The sequence below is a fragment of the Etheostoma spectabile genome, chromosome 9 (genome assembly GCF_008692095.1).
Source record: "Etheostoma spectabile isolate EspeVRDwgs_2016 chromosome 9, UIUC_Espe_1.0, whole genome shotgun sequence".
In the NCBI taxonomy this organism is placed as follows: Eukaryota; Metazoa; Chordata; class Actinopteri; order Perciformes; family Percidae; genus Etheostoma; species Etheostoma spectabile.
Window position 1 is genome coordinate 28694668 of NC_045741.1, and position 16094 is coordinate 28710761.

At 42.3% G+C, this 16094-nt stretch overlaps 2 protein-coding genes across 6 annotated transcripts in view; one reads left to right on the forward strand and one right to left on the reverse strand.

The window, feature by feature from the left end:
- The window catches only part of cep135 (centrosomal protein 135), a 12144-nt gene extending 5305 nt beyond the window's left edge, over positions 1–6839 (forward strand). For 3 of the 5 annotated variants that reach the window (XM_032525951.1, XM_032525953.1, XM_032525952.1), the window contains exons 14-26: positions 24–101; positions 212–363; positions 943–1058; positions 1177–1331; positions 2343–2398; positions 2525–2693; positions 2786–2896; positions 2990–3175; positions 4457–4666; positions 5368–5570; positions 5683–5787; positions 6161–6316; positions 6473–6839. In XM_032525951.1, coding sequence (XP_032381842.1) covers positions 24–101; positions 212–363; positions 943–1058; positions 1177–1331; positions 2343–2398; positions 2525–2693; positions 2786–2896; positions 2990–3175; positions 4457–4666; positions 5368–5570; positions 5683–5787; positions 6161–6316; positions 6473–6494 — 1719 coding nt within the window. In that variant the 3' untranslated portion in view covers positions 6495–6839. Of the gene's footprint in view, positions 1–23; positions 102–211; positions 364–942; positions 1059–1176; positions 1332–2342; positions 2399–2524; positions 2694–2785; positions 2897–2989; positions 3176–4456; positions 4667–5367; positions 5571–5682; positions 5788–6160; positions 6321–6472 lie in introns of those variants that run through there. The other 2 variants (XM_032525954.1, XM_032525955.1) reach the window with 2 other exon arrangements.
- Positions 6840–6926: 87 nt separating this feature from the next.
- On the reverse strand, positions 6927–9766 carry chst14 (carbohydrate (N-acetylgalactosamine 4-0) sulfotransferase 14). Its single transcript, XM_032526035.1, has 2 exons — positions 9321–9766; positions 6927–8689 (listed from the first exon to the last, which is right to left on the reverse strand). Exons 1-2 carry the CDS (start codon positions 9621–9623, stop codon positions 7862–7864), a joined length of 1131 nt encoding a protein of 376 aa, XP_032381926.1. The 5' UTR covers positions 9624–9766; the 3' UTR covers positions 6927–7861.
- Between the last annotated feature and the right edge of the window lie 6328 nt (positions 9767–16094).

Below are 16094 nucleotides of genomic sequence, written 5' to 3' on the forward strand. Positions count from 1 at the left end.
CACACACACACAAACTTTTGCAGGTCGCCCAGACTTCAGCTCTCGCAGACAGACAGGGAGAGGAGAGGAGGATTTTTGACCTGGAGAATGCCGTTAAGAGTGTAAGCCTGATGGATGTAAAAAAAAAATATATGTTCAGTACACAGTAAATATTTAATGATCATCCCTGTAACTTTGATCCGAAAATGGTATCTGTGTCACTGGGGTGTAGTTGGAGCGGGAGAGACGGGACCTGCAGTCACAGGTGTGTCTGCTGAAGGAGAACAAGGCGGCTGTGGAGGAGGAGCTGAAGGTTCGCTGTTCTGCTCTGGTCCACAATGCAGAGGAGGTTTCTCTTCAGAGGGCCGAGTCTAATGCTCTCAGGTCGGTGTGGCAAAAGATGCACACAAACATACAGTTACCCTACATAGAACGTAATCATACATAATCTCATCCAATTCTTCAACATAATAAACCTCACATAATACCCCCCCACCTTTCCTCTCAATCACAGAAAAACAGAAGAGAACCCACAACACATCCTCCCTCTCATATTGCACTCATTGATAATGATTGCACATTTCTCATTATTTTTTATTTTTATTTATCCTTTATTTAACCAGGTAATACCCAATACCCAATACCCATACCCATTGAGATTAAAAATCTCAATGGGTATGTATGTCATTAACTCATGCTGTGGTCAATACCTTCTGTATAATACCATGTCAAATATTAGCACCATGCATTGCACATCCTATAATCGTAATGGTAAGTACCACAAATATTATTTAGTAGTATTAGTTACGCATCCATCACTGCAGCCAATTCACATATACACACACACACACACACACACACACACACATCTTTTATTATTCACTAATTTGTTATTCTACCGCCAAAAGGTGTGTTCGTCATATTCTGAACTGAAAGTGATCAGAGGTTGTTGTCTGTCGGCAGGCTGCTGCAGGAGCAGATGGAGCAGTCACTGTCTGATACCCAACACAGGCTGTCTGTGAAGATGAATGAGCTGCATGCTGCCCGGGAGCAGATTGAGAAACTGGAAGAGACAATAGGTAAATATTTGTGTATTTTATGAGGTTCAGGATGGACTGCCACAGTTGGTGTTGTGTTGTTGTTTTTCTGTGTTTTTGTTGTTGTTGCTGTTTGCTTGATTTTTGATTTATCTGACAGGGGAGCTGAGTCAGAAGAGCTCCAAGCACAAGGAGGAAGCGGCTGTTCTTCAGAAGTCCATCTCTGCTTTAGATAGAGAGAAAGATGCTCTGCAAGACGAGGTGGATCTAAAGACTGAAAAACTGGTTGTTGTTCAGGAGGAGCTGTCCAGAAAGGTAGCTGTGACCAACAAACCTCATACAAATCTTTGTTAAAGGATAGGTTCAAATGTTTCTAGTCTGTCTAAAAACAATACTCACATGCCCTTATGTGCATTTCAAATATTGGCCTCTGTAATCATACCTCCTCTTCATACTAGCCATGAAAAACTCCCCTCCTAAAGCAATTCCAAAGTACAGTAAGTAAGAGACGAGATTCACAGTCCTCTTTAGTTAATTTGAGGCCTTAGCAGGTGTTGGTAGTCAAATCAAGTCTGATATCTTCCAAAGTTACATTTTTAGTACAAAATTCAGCCAGGGAATTTTGAGCTAAAGATTGCCCTAACCTGGGAATAAACCCACTTGGTTTGATCAATGTAGACTTGGTTTTAAAATCAAATAAGCATTCATGTTTTTGCATGGATCAAGGACTGGATTTGGTCCCCCATCACTTATATTGGAGGATAATAAGGGCCCTGACACACCAACCCAACGGCTGACCGTTGGCAGAAAAGGTCAGAGTGCCTCCCTGAATTGGCTAAAAAAAATGTGCCTCGGAACACACTGAAGCAATGCCTACGGCAGCTGATTGGACGAACTCGTCATGTGGGTCTGGTTTCTCCAGAAATTCAAAGCCAGACTACGGCACAGAACACACCAAACAGACTCAAGTCACCAACCAGACTGTCTGACGGACGATTATCGAGTTGGTGTGTCAGGGCCTTAAGGGATCTCCTCACAGCCAGTATGGACGGAGGAAGGATTACAAAGACTAGTAACTCCTTCAAAGCACATCTAGACATAAGTATTGTATTAAGATCATTATTTAATGTCTTCCTACTCCTTTTTGAACATGGGAATCCTTATTTATATCAGTTACAATCATTTTGGAAGATTGTGCAGAAATGTACTGTACATTTTATTACTATTATTTTAACATGTTCAAAATAAACTGAACTGAAATGAATTTGAAAGGGATAAGTTGTTCTAAGAATATCAATGAGGCATAATTATTTGGTATTTACACAGGACCAGACCCTTAAAGATGTGAGAGTCACCGTCACAAACATGGACAACTCACTAGCGTGAGTATTGTGCTCTCAAAGTTCTGCAATGGTTTAGAATACAACTAAATGTCACAATGAAAGTCTCCCAACAAGAAGTCATGTTGGCTCTTAATAAGCTGCTGTGTTTACATGTGATTCTTGCAGTCAGCTGCAGGGGGCGTTAAACAGCCGCGAGAGGGAGATAACCAGCCTGAGGAGGCAGCTGGATGCTTGTCAGGAGGAGCTGGCTGGACTCAGAAGAGACAAAGAAATCACAATCAGAGAGAACCGGAGGCTGCAAGATGACCTGGCTACAATGACCCGAGAGAACCAAGTATGTAATAAATAGTCTGCAGTTGTTTCTTCTATGTCATTTTGGAATGGAACAGCGTAGAAATAACAGCGACATCTTTTGTGTTTGTGCAGGCGGTTCATGTGGAGATGGAGGAGGCGTTGCATGAGAGGGATGAGTTGAAGTTGAGGGTCCACTCTTATATTTCTGAAGTGTCAAGAATAGAGAAATTGATGGCCACAAAGGCAAGAGAAAACTTTCCTCCTCTATATAGTAGCTACTGTCATGCTGTACACTCTCTCCTGTCTGCCAGCTGACTGCTAGCTGTTGACCCACAGGAGCAGGAGAACAGGGACTTGCTGGAGCGTTTCAGGATGGCCCACTCTGGGGTGGAGGAGCGAGAGCAGAAGTTGCAGCAGGCTGAAGGCCTTAATAACTCCATCCGCATGGAGCTGCTCTCTTCAGACTCAGAGCGCAGAAACCTTCGGGATATTGTCAGCCACCAGGGGAGAGAAATCCAACAGGTGAGAGATCGGATGGAATATGCAACTGAGACATCTAGGGTAAGGCAATTTTTGAAATTCAAGATTGACCCAGTAACTTTTCTAGGGAAATGATGATTTGAAATAGATTTTCCAAATACTAATGTTACCAATTACATTGACAACATAATGAAATGTATCTCTCAAGGCTCAACTGAGGTAATTAAGAAGTTATGGAGATTAATTTCTCAAGAATAAACGGAAAATTGAACCATACCTTCTAAAATGACAACCCTGCCACAGACCAAATGACTTAGGCAGACCAATTTGGACAGCACGGCAAAACCGGACCAAATCCGAGTGGTTTCAAACCCACAGAGCGTAGAATTTGGGAGCGGGTTATTCAAAATGAGTGCTACAAATGGGTTTGTATACTGTAGAAGAGACCATATCAGAATGTATAGTTTGTGCTGAAGCCCCAACTGTGATATAAACCAAGGTAATTCTAAGCCCATATTAGGAGCATCCACAATGCTCCTAAAATGACATGACAATGTGACATCCGATGTTGTTTTATATTGGTTAAAATAAAATAGACACAACAGCAGTAGTGTCAGAGTATGAGTGCTTTGCTTTCAGATACAAGTAAGGGTAAGGGATTTCAGATACAAATAACTAGGGGTGTGCAAACAAATCGATTGGTAACGTGATTCAAGCTCTACCAATTCAATTCCTTTTTTTTATGGCATGTGTACTGCAATCACAGATAGATAGATAGATAGATAGATAGATAGATACTTTATTGATCCGCAAGGGGAAATTACAGACGTTACACACAACATACACATACATCATAACAGAATGTTAAAATAACAAACAAATCCACCTGAATAATATGGATATACAGTACATACATACTGTGCATACATACATGGGAAAATTAACTACATTTACATACTGTGAATTGTTTTTTTAATCAAATTGTGAGCCTACTTATCTGAATTGAATCGTGACATTTTTTGGAATTGTACACCCCTACATGTAACAGTTGGTATTGAGTGGACGTAAGCAACACTACGGTGAACTGTAAAATAACATGTGTATTATCTTGGTTTCCATGCCAATATGAGGCCCAGTTTCATAACTACACCTGTGTGGTACCAGAACCCAGATGGGGCCGTAATCGTATTTCTAACAGCATGTCAAGGTCTGCTAGAGTAGTATGCTGCAATGTGAGATTGTACTGGACAGTAAAACATTCAGAGGTGTTAGTGTTAATAGCAGAATGTAATGACTGGACCTTTCACCCTGCTGTTTCCCAAGCATGTGCAGGCCCTGCAGGCTTATGAGGCCCAGGTATCGTCGCTGGTGCGTGGGATGTCCCGACTAGAGGAGGAGCTACATAAAGCACAGGAGGAGAAGGCCACGCTCGTCGCGGATCTGGCATCCGTCAGGGAGCTGTGTGTCAAACTGGACTCTGGCAAAGAGCTCACAGCACGCCAGCTCACCTCCAGGAGCATGGACCTAGAGAGGGTGAGGCCTGCTCTGGTTTTAAAGCTGCGTTCAGACCAAAAAAACGCATTTCGGCAACTTTGCGCAGGGTTGTGCGTGCCGCGGTATGGGAGTGTCACTGAAACAGGATTTGTGTGACGTCCTGTTGTGTTCTTTAACCCTCTCTAAGTCAGCACAAGTAAACTTTATGCCTCACAATTATTGTTTTCTGTCACATCGTTCATAGATCTTGACGTTTCCAACCGCACTTGAATGCGACTGCCTTTCACAGAGAAAGAAAAAAGACAGACGAACTGTGCTTTGTTGTTTGGAAACATTCAGCTGCTACACAGGCTCCAGGGCTGTTCAGTGCTTGTATTTGGTGTTTTTATAACTTTCTCGTGGCAGCGACAGACAGTGATGTTTCCCGGTTACTGTACTCACACAACCTCAAAACCGACCGACAAGTCTGATCACCGGTTACATGATTGGCCACCGCAGCGTGATGTGAGGTTGCGTTTCTCCAAAAATGTAGTTGGCCTCAACTGTTTACCGCTGTCTTTTTCGCACTACCTCAATTTAAATTGAATGGAAAGACCTGTCTTCGATGCACCGTCTGATGGCTGATGCAGGCTTACTATTCCTTAACTTCGCTGTGATCTGGTTGTAGGTCATACTATACATATAGGCGAGCAGCAGCAGTTATTCATGCTTTCTGTAAATAAAGTCTGAGTGTTTTCTAGGTAACAGGAGAACTGGAGGATGTTCAGTCAGAGGCAGAAGTACTTAAGAAACAACTGGCCAGTGAGAGGCTGACCGTGCGTAACCTCGAGACACTTCTTTCCACCAATCGGCACAAGGAGTTCCAAACCCACCTGACAGCCAGTGAGAAAGAGTCGGAGCTGAAGGTCCTACGTGATAGGCTGACCCTGGCTGACAGCAAAACGTAAACAAAACCAGTTCAATATGTTGGCTTGAACTGCAAAACTTAAATAAATGCCTTCTTTTTTTTCCACATGATTTGATTGTGATTTGTTTGCGTGTGTAAATACACTCAGTGCGGAGCATGCCAGGGAGGTGTCGCAGCTCCGCGGTAAAGTCTCTCAACTGCAGACGGAGATGGACGTTCTAAAAAGACAGTTAATCACTGAGCGCTTTGAACGGTGAGCTGACTTTTTTTTTAACTCTTACCTCCAGCACAGAAGTCAGTGAATGCAGTAGAACTAAAGATGGAAGTTTGACACAAATTAGGTCTTTCAGTAATAATACGGTAGTTTTTCACTTTGCTGCAAAGACATGTACACATTGTGATCTTTGAAGTAGCATATTATCATCAGGATGTTAGCGACGTTACTGAAACTGTCCCATTTACTGTGGAACCAATGACTCATTTTTGCTTATGACTCAAACAACTGTATTATCAAAGTAGTTACAGTAATCTATAAGTACATATAGCTGCAATACAAGTAGCATGTAACAACACAACAGAGGCACAAACAATACATTTTGTGATCGTCTGATTGTCTCTGTCCTCAGTGAAAGGGCAGTTCAGGAGATGCGCAGACAGGGTGTGTCCTTCTCTTCCCTGCAGAGTTCGTCGTCCCTCGAAATCTCCTCTGGTTCTCATCACACCTCCCCAGAACGCCCCATCTTACGAGCTGTGAACCGCTCCACTGACAAGTCAGCAGACAAGTAAGGCTTTGGATATCAAAATGTTACAGCTATTTTGAGGGCTTTAGATTTTCAATCTAGAAATGTAGCTGTTTTTTGTTTGTTTTTTATAAACAAGAAGCACAGCTTGTTTTTTATTTCCCCAAAAACTTAAATAATTTTTCTTTCTCCTTTCAGAAGTGTGAGCTTCAAGGATTAACGGCCAGAGAGACAGACAAAAAAGGATTTGATGAGTGAGTCAAATGAGAATCTGCCAAAGTCTTGGCATTCATTGGACTGTGTCCTACCTTAGTGCAACCTTATGTACCTATCCAGCCTCAGGCACTCACTTCTTACAACTAATGACAGTGCTAACATTCAAACAAATTATTTTTTTATTTCCAAACATGCAACTTCTCATTGTCTCCACTAACAGAACTGGATGCAAAGTGTCCTCTCTGTCAGTACATTGGTGCCTCTAAAAGGAATTTGTCTCTCAGCAACTATAACCTCCAACATGTAGCAAAAGAAGTATTCGTTCAACCCTGTGGTTATGTGTATTATGCTTTTATATTTGTGTTTTTAATGATGTTTAAATTATTAAATTATTCATAAAATAAAGTGATACAAAATTACAGAAATTGCAGTGATGTACATCACAAAACTTGACCTGTTTTATTACAAAGTAAATAGGAAAGATGGGAGACTGAAAGGCTGTGACATGAAACAAAGGCTGCTCCTCCACCTGGTAATAAAATCTAATCTGAGTGATCCGATCACAAGTGGACATCTCTGAGTATGTGTGTTTACACCTGGCAGCAGAATGCATCTCCAAATGCATCTTGAATGACCACTTGTGATCGGATCTCAGTTTCCCGCTCCATGTGCAAACAAACGCGTACGTTTCCTGTGTGTGTGTGTTTTCATTTCAGCCGTCTCTCACATAAATCACAACTTAGAAACGTTAATGATAAAGCGCTGCCTACAGTCTATCACACGCACCCTGTGTGCATTCCCACCTGTAATTCAAGCTGCCCAGTTGTGATCGGATCAGTCAGATTGAAGTTTAATACCAGGTAGAAATGGCCTCAAACTGTCACAAGCTTGATTTAAACCCCATAAACGAGTGAGTACAGTCAAAAACTACCTTTTGTGTTTTAGCCTGCTAAACCACTGAATGCCCACAAAAGCTATTGATCCTTTACTTTCTTCAATGTGTAGATGAAGATAAAAGCAAAATACAAAGTTTGGTCTTACAACCTTATTTTACATTTCCATCATTATATACAGTATATATACTGAATTGGTTAATTTTCTGTAACAGTGCATGATTGGAACATGTAAAAACACAAAGTGATTTTCCTTTATTTTTTTCTTTGTCTTCAGCTGATTTCAAGCTTTAGTGGTCATGTAGTCAAGTCACCATCTTTCCAATAATCAACATTTTGCAATATGTATTTGAACATCTCAAGTAAAAATATGTAACGGCTATCAAAATACTGTTTGTTCCCTAGGAATAAAAATAGTGAGAAAAAAAAAATTCATTCTCTATAAAAAATATTCTCTGAAATATAAAACATTGCACATTTAATGCCGGCAGTGTTCAGTGGTTGTGTTGGGGAGGGGATAAGCGTAGAGGGAGAAGTCTAGAATGTACTTGGGCAGGAGTTCCCTCAGTAGCTTCTGTGGTAAGGTGCACAGGTAATAGTGCAAAGTCTCCGTGGTGACAGGCTTGTACCACGTTTGCCTTTCTGGAAAGCGAACATGAGGAGGCGCTCCAATCCGCTGGAGCACAAACTCCGAATCACTTTCAAGATGCTCATAGGAGCCGATGAAGTCATAGGACACAGCACAGGGTTGGCACAAGTTGTACACCGGCATCCAGTGCTCATTCATGCGCTCCACATCCTCGTCCAATAAGTAATGGACAAACTCTGCAAAGGTCACATCATCTCCTGTTACAGATGCGTCCTTGGCGCGGCCTTTTCTGTACCGCTTTACGATCTCCACACCGTACTTTTTCTGATAGGACTCTATCTCTCCAAACTTGTTCCTGTATGCAGAAAGCAAGCGCTCCATCGGCTCCCTCACAAACATGAACTTGAAGTAGTGCTTGAGGCGGTGGCGGATCTCCTCGGGTTTAAAAGAGGTCAAAAACAGCAGGTCGCTGCGGTGGTCCATCTTGATGTTGACGTTAACGCTCTCCAGAGCTCCGTTCAGAACCTTCAGAACCCTCTTCCAGTTGGAGCAGGCCACCTTGGGGACGTAGCAGTAGAGGAAGCGGTACTGATCATTCACCAGGATGTGCTGCAGCAGCGTCTTCCTCTGCAGGGGGCTCAGGGACCAAATGCTGTGGGGCATGTTCTTCTGGCTGCACATTGTCCTGATGGTCCGGTTACGGATCTCCCGGAGGATCTAAATGGGAACACGAATCCGACTTTTAAGGTGCATTCCACCAATTTTACACAATTACATCAAATGATTACCCATGGTTTGTAATATTCAGGCTGTGAAAACAGCTGTATAACATAAACCCTGAGAAAATCACCCAGATTGTGTATGATGTAATCTACCAAGTGTTAATGAAAAGACTATCAAGTTACATGATGAATATTTCAGCTTCTGCTGATTCATTTTTGACCATTGTTTTGGGCATCCCCCAACATTATGCTAGTGTTACTACTAACGACTGGAGTGCCCCTTTTAAAGGGAGCAGATGTTTGTAAAAAGGCAATAGTTATATAAAAATCAAAACAATATGGCCTGCACACTTATTTAGAGTTGCACATATGTGGGTTTTTAACAAACCAGAAGGTTTTAGATTATATTTTGTGTTTGTGGTTTTCCCTTTGACTACCTACTTCATCAATCGATCCAACTAACAATATGGCTGTGGAGCCTTTAATTCTACAGTTTATGCCCCAGATCTTCTAATACTGTGAAATACACATAGTCACGAGACAAATCAAAATCGCTGCTGACTACTGGACCTATTCCCTTGGTAAAATGAAAGTCCAGCAGAACTTCATGGTGTATTACATTGTACCTGGGAGTCCACGTCCACAGCAGACGGGCTGTGCTCCCCCATCTGCCGAATGAAGTCCAGCCGCTTGCCGCTGCCCCTGGGTGGAGGCGTCTCCATGGTGTTGAGCATTCCTTTCTCTATCATGAGTAGCAGGCCTCCGGAGGCTACGATCACCAGGAATGTTAGCACCGAGGGCAGCACGGCGGAGCTGCGGCGGACGGAGCCCGAGTTCACCGTTGTCCTGAAGTTAATGACCGAGCCGTTGCGCGGTCCTCCGGTCCTTTTCATCCCGTAGTCGTGCCTCCGAGGAAGCATAGTTTGCATCTGGCTTGTATGCTCGACACCTATTCACTTTTTAAAGTCCACAGCTGCCCAAATGTTACCACGCAAGCAAAGAAACCGCTGGTTACCTACCACGTACCCATAGTTAAACTTAGAAAAGTGCGTAAAGTCTTCTTGCGTAAAAAGGCATTTCCGTATGAAGTGTCAGAATAAAACCATTTCGACGAACATGTTAAGGTCTATTAACACAAATCACCCCAAAAAAAATTTTTACTTTAAATAATTAGTCTGGAGTATGTAGCCTACGTTACGTGGGTCTGCTCCCCATAAACATTTCCTCTCAGGATTATCTTCAACTGATGAAACGTAATGCCAAATTAACTAGAAAAATAATTTAAAGACGTCCGGTTAAAATTTCCAAAATAAAATCTTCCCTGGTGGATTGTCAGTGAACTAAATAAATAAAGTGTAAACAACTATTTGGAGTAATAGAGTACATTCTTTAAACATTTCATTTTTTTTTTAAAGTATGGCTGTATATTTGCAGCCAGAAACGCTTTTTGTTTGGGTGTGAGCATTGTCTTTAAAATTGGATCATAAATTACCCAATGTCAGCTGGGACATATAGTTCAGTTAGTTTATATTGGGTTTGCCTGGTTGTTTAGCCATAGTTCAGGGGACTCAAGATTTCTTGGTCCTTGTACTTTCAATGTTTTAACTTTCAGGCAACTGAATGAATGTGGAGTACTTTTAAGTATGTAAAGGTACAGTGAAGTAAGAAACTGCCAGGGTTCAGGCTCTCATCCTTAAAAATATACACAGGAAGACAGTTTTGTTTACCATAAATACTTAAGCATAGAAATACAAGGCCTGCAACTCTTAAAATAGATAGATAGATAGATCCCAATAAAATGGGAAATTACAGAGTTGCAGCAGCAAAATCAGTCAAACAACACAGAATGTAAATGAAGTACTAGGATAAAATATAGGCCTACATTCATATAATATACATGAAATAATAGGAATAAAATACAAGAACAAATATTTTAATATACACAAGTTAAGAATACAAAAATGTTCAACTGCTTAAATAGTATAAAATGTAAATAGACCAATTGTGCAGGTTGCACTCAGTGTAGTATTGTGGTGTCTTATCTAGCACAAAAAAAAAAGCTAAGTATTGACCATAGATCTAAGGTGTCCCAACGTCATGGCATAGCTGGCGCTGGGAGGGGGGGTTCTCCCGGACCCCACAATGGGAGTCCTAGTTCTAGCCTAGACAGGTCAACCCCCGTGTCAGCCATGGTCTCTGTGTGATAATATCCTGCTCCATCCATGGGAGAGTTGATATACAGGATATCATCACTAATTATTGGTGATCATACATAGGCCTTCAAAACAGACTGACAGCCAGTGATGATTATTAGATTTGATTAGATTAGATTCAACTTTATTGTCATTACACAGGTACAGGTACAAGGCAAAGAAATGCAGTTTGGGTCTAACCAGAAGTGCAATAGCAGTAAGTGCAGGATATACAATGATTTCATAAGTGCAGGATAGATATGTACTGAATAAATATAGAAATGAATACTATTATAAACAGAATTTTACAGATAGATTTGTCCTATGATTATAAAATATAGATAACAAGTATTGTGAGCAGGATTTACAGCTGGATATACAGGTGGATTTTACTATAAATTATAAGTAGTAAACCCCAGACCCAGTCTAATCCAGTAGGATGAACTCCTTCAGGGACACACTGTGTTCTTTTCCTCGGGGCGGGTCCTCGTTTCCATTCAGCTGTTTCTTTAATTACACCCGATAAACACGGACTTACGTTCCGGTTACGTGCTCGCATCGTGACTACAGGGCCTCAGATTGGATGTTAGCGCAGCGCTGTACGCCGCCGCTCACCTTTCTCTCGCGGCCACACCCTTCCATCTCCATCTCCATCTCGCACGCGTGCAGCTGTGCGGGACCGGCGGTGCGTGCGTCCGTCTTCCTGTCGGGCACCCGCAGCATCAGCAACACAAAAGGGTCGGAGCCGCCGGAGCCGCCGGAGCCGGGCTTCACCTCAGCGCCGATCACAAGGGAGGAATCGCGGTCCAAAAGGTGGTGGGATTTTTCCTCTTGTCTTCCATATTGTGTCCATTTTCACGACGCTAATGACCTTGTCACTGTATCCCACCTCTCATTTCTCATTAACCCGTTCACGTCTCCTGCTCCATCCTTCACAGATGTGCGCGCGTGTATGTGTGTGTGAGCGCGCTGTAAATAGGCTGGGATTTGCAATGTGATCCGACTTGAAATGGGCAAATATCAACAGGCCAAATTGTAGGCTAATTTATCGTTTTATTTGATTTTTCGTCCAAATGAATCAATTGAACGCTATTTGGATTTCATCTGCCAATATCTAAGAAAAGGAAAGGCCAGATTCTTTGTTCTCCGTGCGCCTTTTTACTCTGCAATTAATAGACTGTAATCCCTGTGCGGCAGCTTCCCCCAATGTGCCATTAACGGTCAGGTATTGATTCGTGCCTTAAAGCCTTTATGGTGATGTAGTCTTTCCCCATGTGCAGCTATCTGCGTCTTTCTCCAAACGAGACACAATACAGCCTCTCGCAGGATGTTTGAATCAGCTGGAGAACCATGCACAGGCCATATTCTGCGGGCCTACATGTGCGAAAAAGGATAGTATTCATTTATTATTTTACATTTAAAGGCTTTGAATCAATGCTGCATCACTGTCATCGACAGTGGACTCTGGTGCTAAGACATAAAGTCAGGGAGAATAGATGGCACTTGGCCAGAAATTAATTTACAGGCTGCTGGTTGGATTTATGGTGATGGTTTAGGTCTTTTAGTTTTTTTGGTCGGCTGCTTCTGCACCTGATTGGCAGGCAAGAATATGACATTGTAGGCATAACCTGTGATCTGTATTTAGTAGGTGTATACCATGGGCTGATGGTTGAGAGATGACATAAGACAGAGCTGTGCTGTGTGCCATCCAGGTCTGTGTTTTGCAGGAGAAATGGGGAAGAGCTTTCACCTTCACTGAGTCGAGAGTAGTGTTTTAGACGGCAATGTTGAGCTTCATATCCAACCTGAACATTTTGGTTTCTCAGATGCACTGGAGCTGCACAGTATGAACATGTCACGACCACCCAAATGGTGGCTAACAAGCACTTTTTCCAGAGACATCTGTGGAGTGCCTTGCCATGCCAGTCAGCATCCATTTTATTTTGAGTCACTTAACACCCTTTGACCTCAGATAAAACTGCAACTATGGATTTGATTTAAATTACCGTGAGGCAGACCAAGTTTGATGTTTTCTGCGCATTTAAATGCCAATTGATTTGCAGTCACATAGCCGCACATTTGACAAACTTTAACTTAGAGGCATAAACCTGTTCTTTGTACAGAAAGTGCTCATTCTGTGATGCATTGGCCTAATCAACTGCATGTTTTGCATGCAAAACTGTATTTTGCAAAAAGAATAGCAACTACAAAAGTAAATGTGTAGATCTAAGATGTAATCTTCCTGTAAAAACAGTATTTCTTATGTATAGGGCATGTATAGGAAATACTGTCAATAGAATAACACTATTTTATATGCTAATATATTACAGATATTAGTATCAGTGCTGCCTTTGTCTGAAGCATAACATTGTAATTACAGACTGCCACTCAATTTCTTATGAGGTCCAACCTAATCATTCAATGTGGTGTTAGTTATTGACTCTTCTGAAATAACTTAGATAAGGTTATGCATGTGTTTATGTAACACATCTCTGCTCTTGATTATACCATTTGCAGTATCCATTCTATTATAATCACTGCTGATGTCAAGGTTTATTTTACTGACATATTTGAGGTATTTAAATCACCTCAAAAAAAAATTTCAGTGTGCATTCGAAACAACTCATTTTCATGAAATGAGAAGATTGTGGTGTACCACATGGCTATGGTCGTGGCTGCTACAGTATCAGTAGGAGGGAGCGGTTGATCCTGGCTTCTATACACATGAAGTGGAGTCATTAAGACTGTGCTCATCCTGTGTGTGTGTGTGTGTGAATACATGCGGATGTGAATATCTGTGTGAGAGCATGTTTCAGTTCTGCTTTACTTTGGGGGGGGGGGGGTTTTCTATTTCTGAGTCAGTCAAAGGAGCAGTCTGTCTTTGAAGTGCTATGCTGCTGTAATATAGGCAGAATCCAGGTTGGTGAAGCCCCATCATTACCATATCCCTGTGAGACTGCAGTGTGATGCTGCCAAAACTGTAGAGTGGGGGGGAGCTTGTCTCATCGCCCACCAACACTATGCTGATGCCATTTATGATTCCAGATTAGATTAATATAACGAATAACTATAAAATGAGGATCTTATTGCGGCTACCGGAGTCAGAGCAGTAACCACTGTAAGACTATAACGTGTATGACCATAATATTAATAAGCAGTTGTGGCGCACCGCCTTACAAAGCATTCTAATCACACATGTCCATACACAGTGACTGTTAACCCACAATGAAAGCCTTTGTGTGCATCAGTCAGTAAAACTGATGAATGCCACTCTGTTCTCCTGCGCTGGCTGTGTGGCAAGGAAACAAAGTGTCACTTTGTGCCTCCTCAGCACAGCAGCACTAACAGACACAGGAGAACGCCCATCTCTCCTCGCTCAGCACTCCCACTGCCCCCTAACCCTGCTGACACACCTCCTCCCCTGCATGTGCTGTACTCCCAACACGCATCTTGAACCCACACTGACGCCACTTTCCATACCAGAGTATGTGGCTGCACCTTAAAACAGTAATCAAATTTTCATTGATATGTGAATATCAAGGGATGTTCACTCCGTCACTCTCTTGCATGCACACGCACACGCACACGCACACGCACACACACACACACACACACACACACACACACACACACACACACACACACACACACACACACAAAACTAAGGCCTCACTGCATCTGACACCTGACTCCAGGTAATGCCCTAGATCCACAGTGACAGCAGGCAGGTGGAGCAGCAGCACATTCGTAGATACCCTCGCACACAGAGCGACTGCGGGACGGTAAGAAGGCATTCTCGTACAGAAAGTTAAGCGGTTGATGAAGTGTGTTAGGTGAAGGTCTCGGACAGTTTGTAGGTTGACTTGAACCATAGCTTCCATTGATTCTTTGTATATTTTCTGTCTCTCTGTGTGTGAAAGCCATTGTGAGCAGCTCGTGTTGAACAGAGCGATTCAGTGACGTGTACTAACATATAACAGCGTTTTCTGAGTTTTTGGTTTATGTCAACTATCGCAGGTCATAGCGGTTGAGATGCTCAGGCAGGAGGAGAAGACCTTTCTGTTGTGGTTTTGTTGACACACTTGAGCATTGTCTCCTAACTGTTGGCTAATGTGGAAAATATAACCATGGTCATACGATACATGGTCGCGTGTCACTCTAAAATCCATTGTTTCTCCACATGCACCCCTGTGGATATCTAGAGAATGGACAAATGTCAACAACACCTTAGAGCATAATGTGTGAACATAAACGGAGCATTGTAAAAGTCATAATGTTTATTGCTTCTGTGTTATGCTTTGTCCTGTCCTGCACTGATGGCTACTACCTGTGGTTGTTTAGTACTTCTAACCAGGTTTTAGCCAGGCTAGTTGGATGGCCATAGGGATGGTAATGTTGGTTAGTCGGGTGGTCCACCGCTTCAGCGCAGACTAAAATATCTCATCAACTAGAGGATGGATGGCCATGACATTTTGTGCAGACATGTTAACCAAAGGGAGATTCCACCTAAATCTTTTTATTGGAGGATCAAGGCTGTAACATTTTACAGGAAGTGAAACTAAACTAAAATCTTATACAAAGCCTCCAGAAAAGCCTGCCCCCTATAATTGACCAACTTCTGGGAAAAACAACTTGTTTTTTCTTCTTTTTCCCCTTTCCTCCATTTTGTTTTTTTACACAGTTCTTCAAAATCTGCACACCGAAAACCAGCACACAACTGCATGCCCACATTTGCATGACACCAGTCGGTTATCAAGGCTTTAAACTCAGTTTCACAATTGTCAGTCAGGCAACTCAGTTCCCACCACATTACGGTAGTTGACCGTTGATTTGAATAAACATACATATGAAAAAGAAAAAAAAGGAAACAGAGTGAAGAATACAGAGGGGGATACTACTTAATTGGGTAATCTCCTGACTTTTCCTGTAGCACCACCAGGGAGGGTCTGCATTTTACTTTGTCAGTGGTGTTTACGCGTATCATTTAAATAAGGGGCGCACACTTTCTTTCTCCCATGGGGGACATTCATATCGCATCAGGTTGTTCTCATTAAGTGACAGAAATGTCAAAAATAAAAAGACAGCTTGAGAGTGAAGTCCAAACCCGGCTTGTCACCTCCACACCGCTGGCTAGTAATGGCATGAAGTTGGTGTAAATGTCGGTTTTGGAAATATAAACAAATGGTCAACATAGCCCCCCCCCCCCCC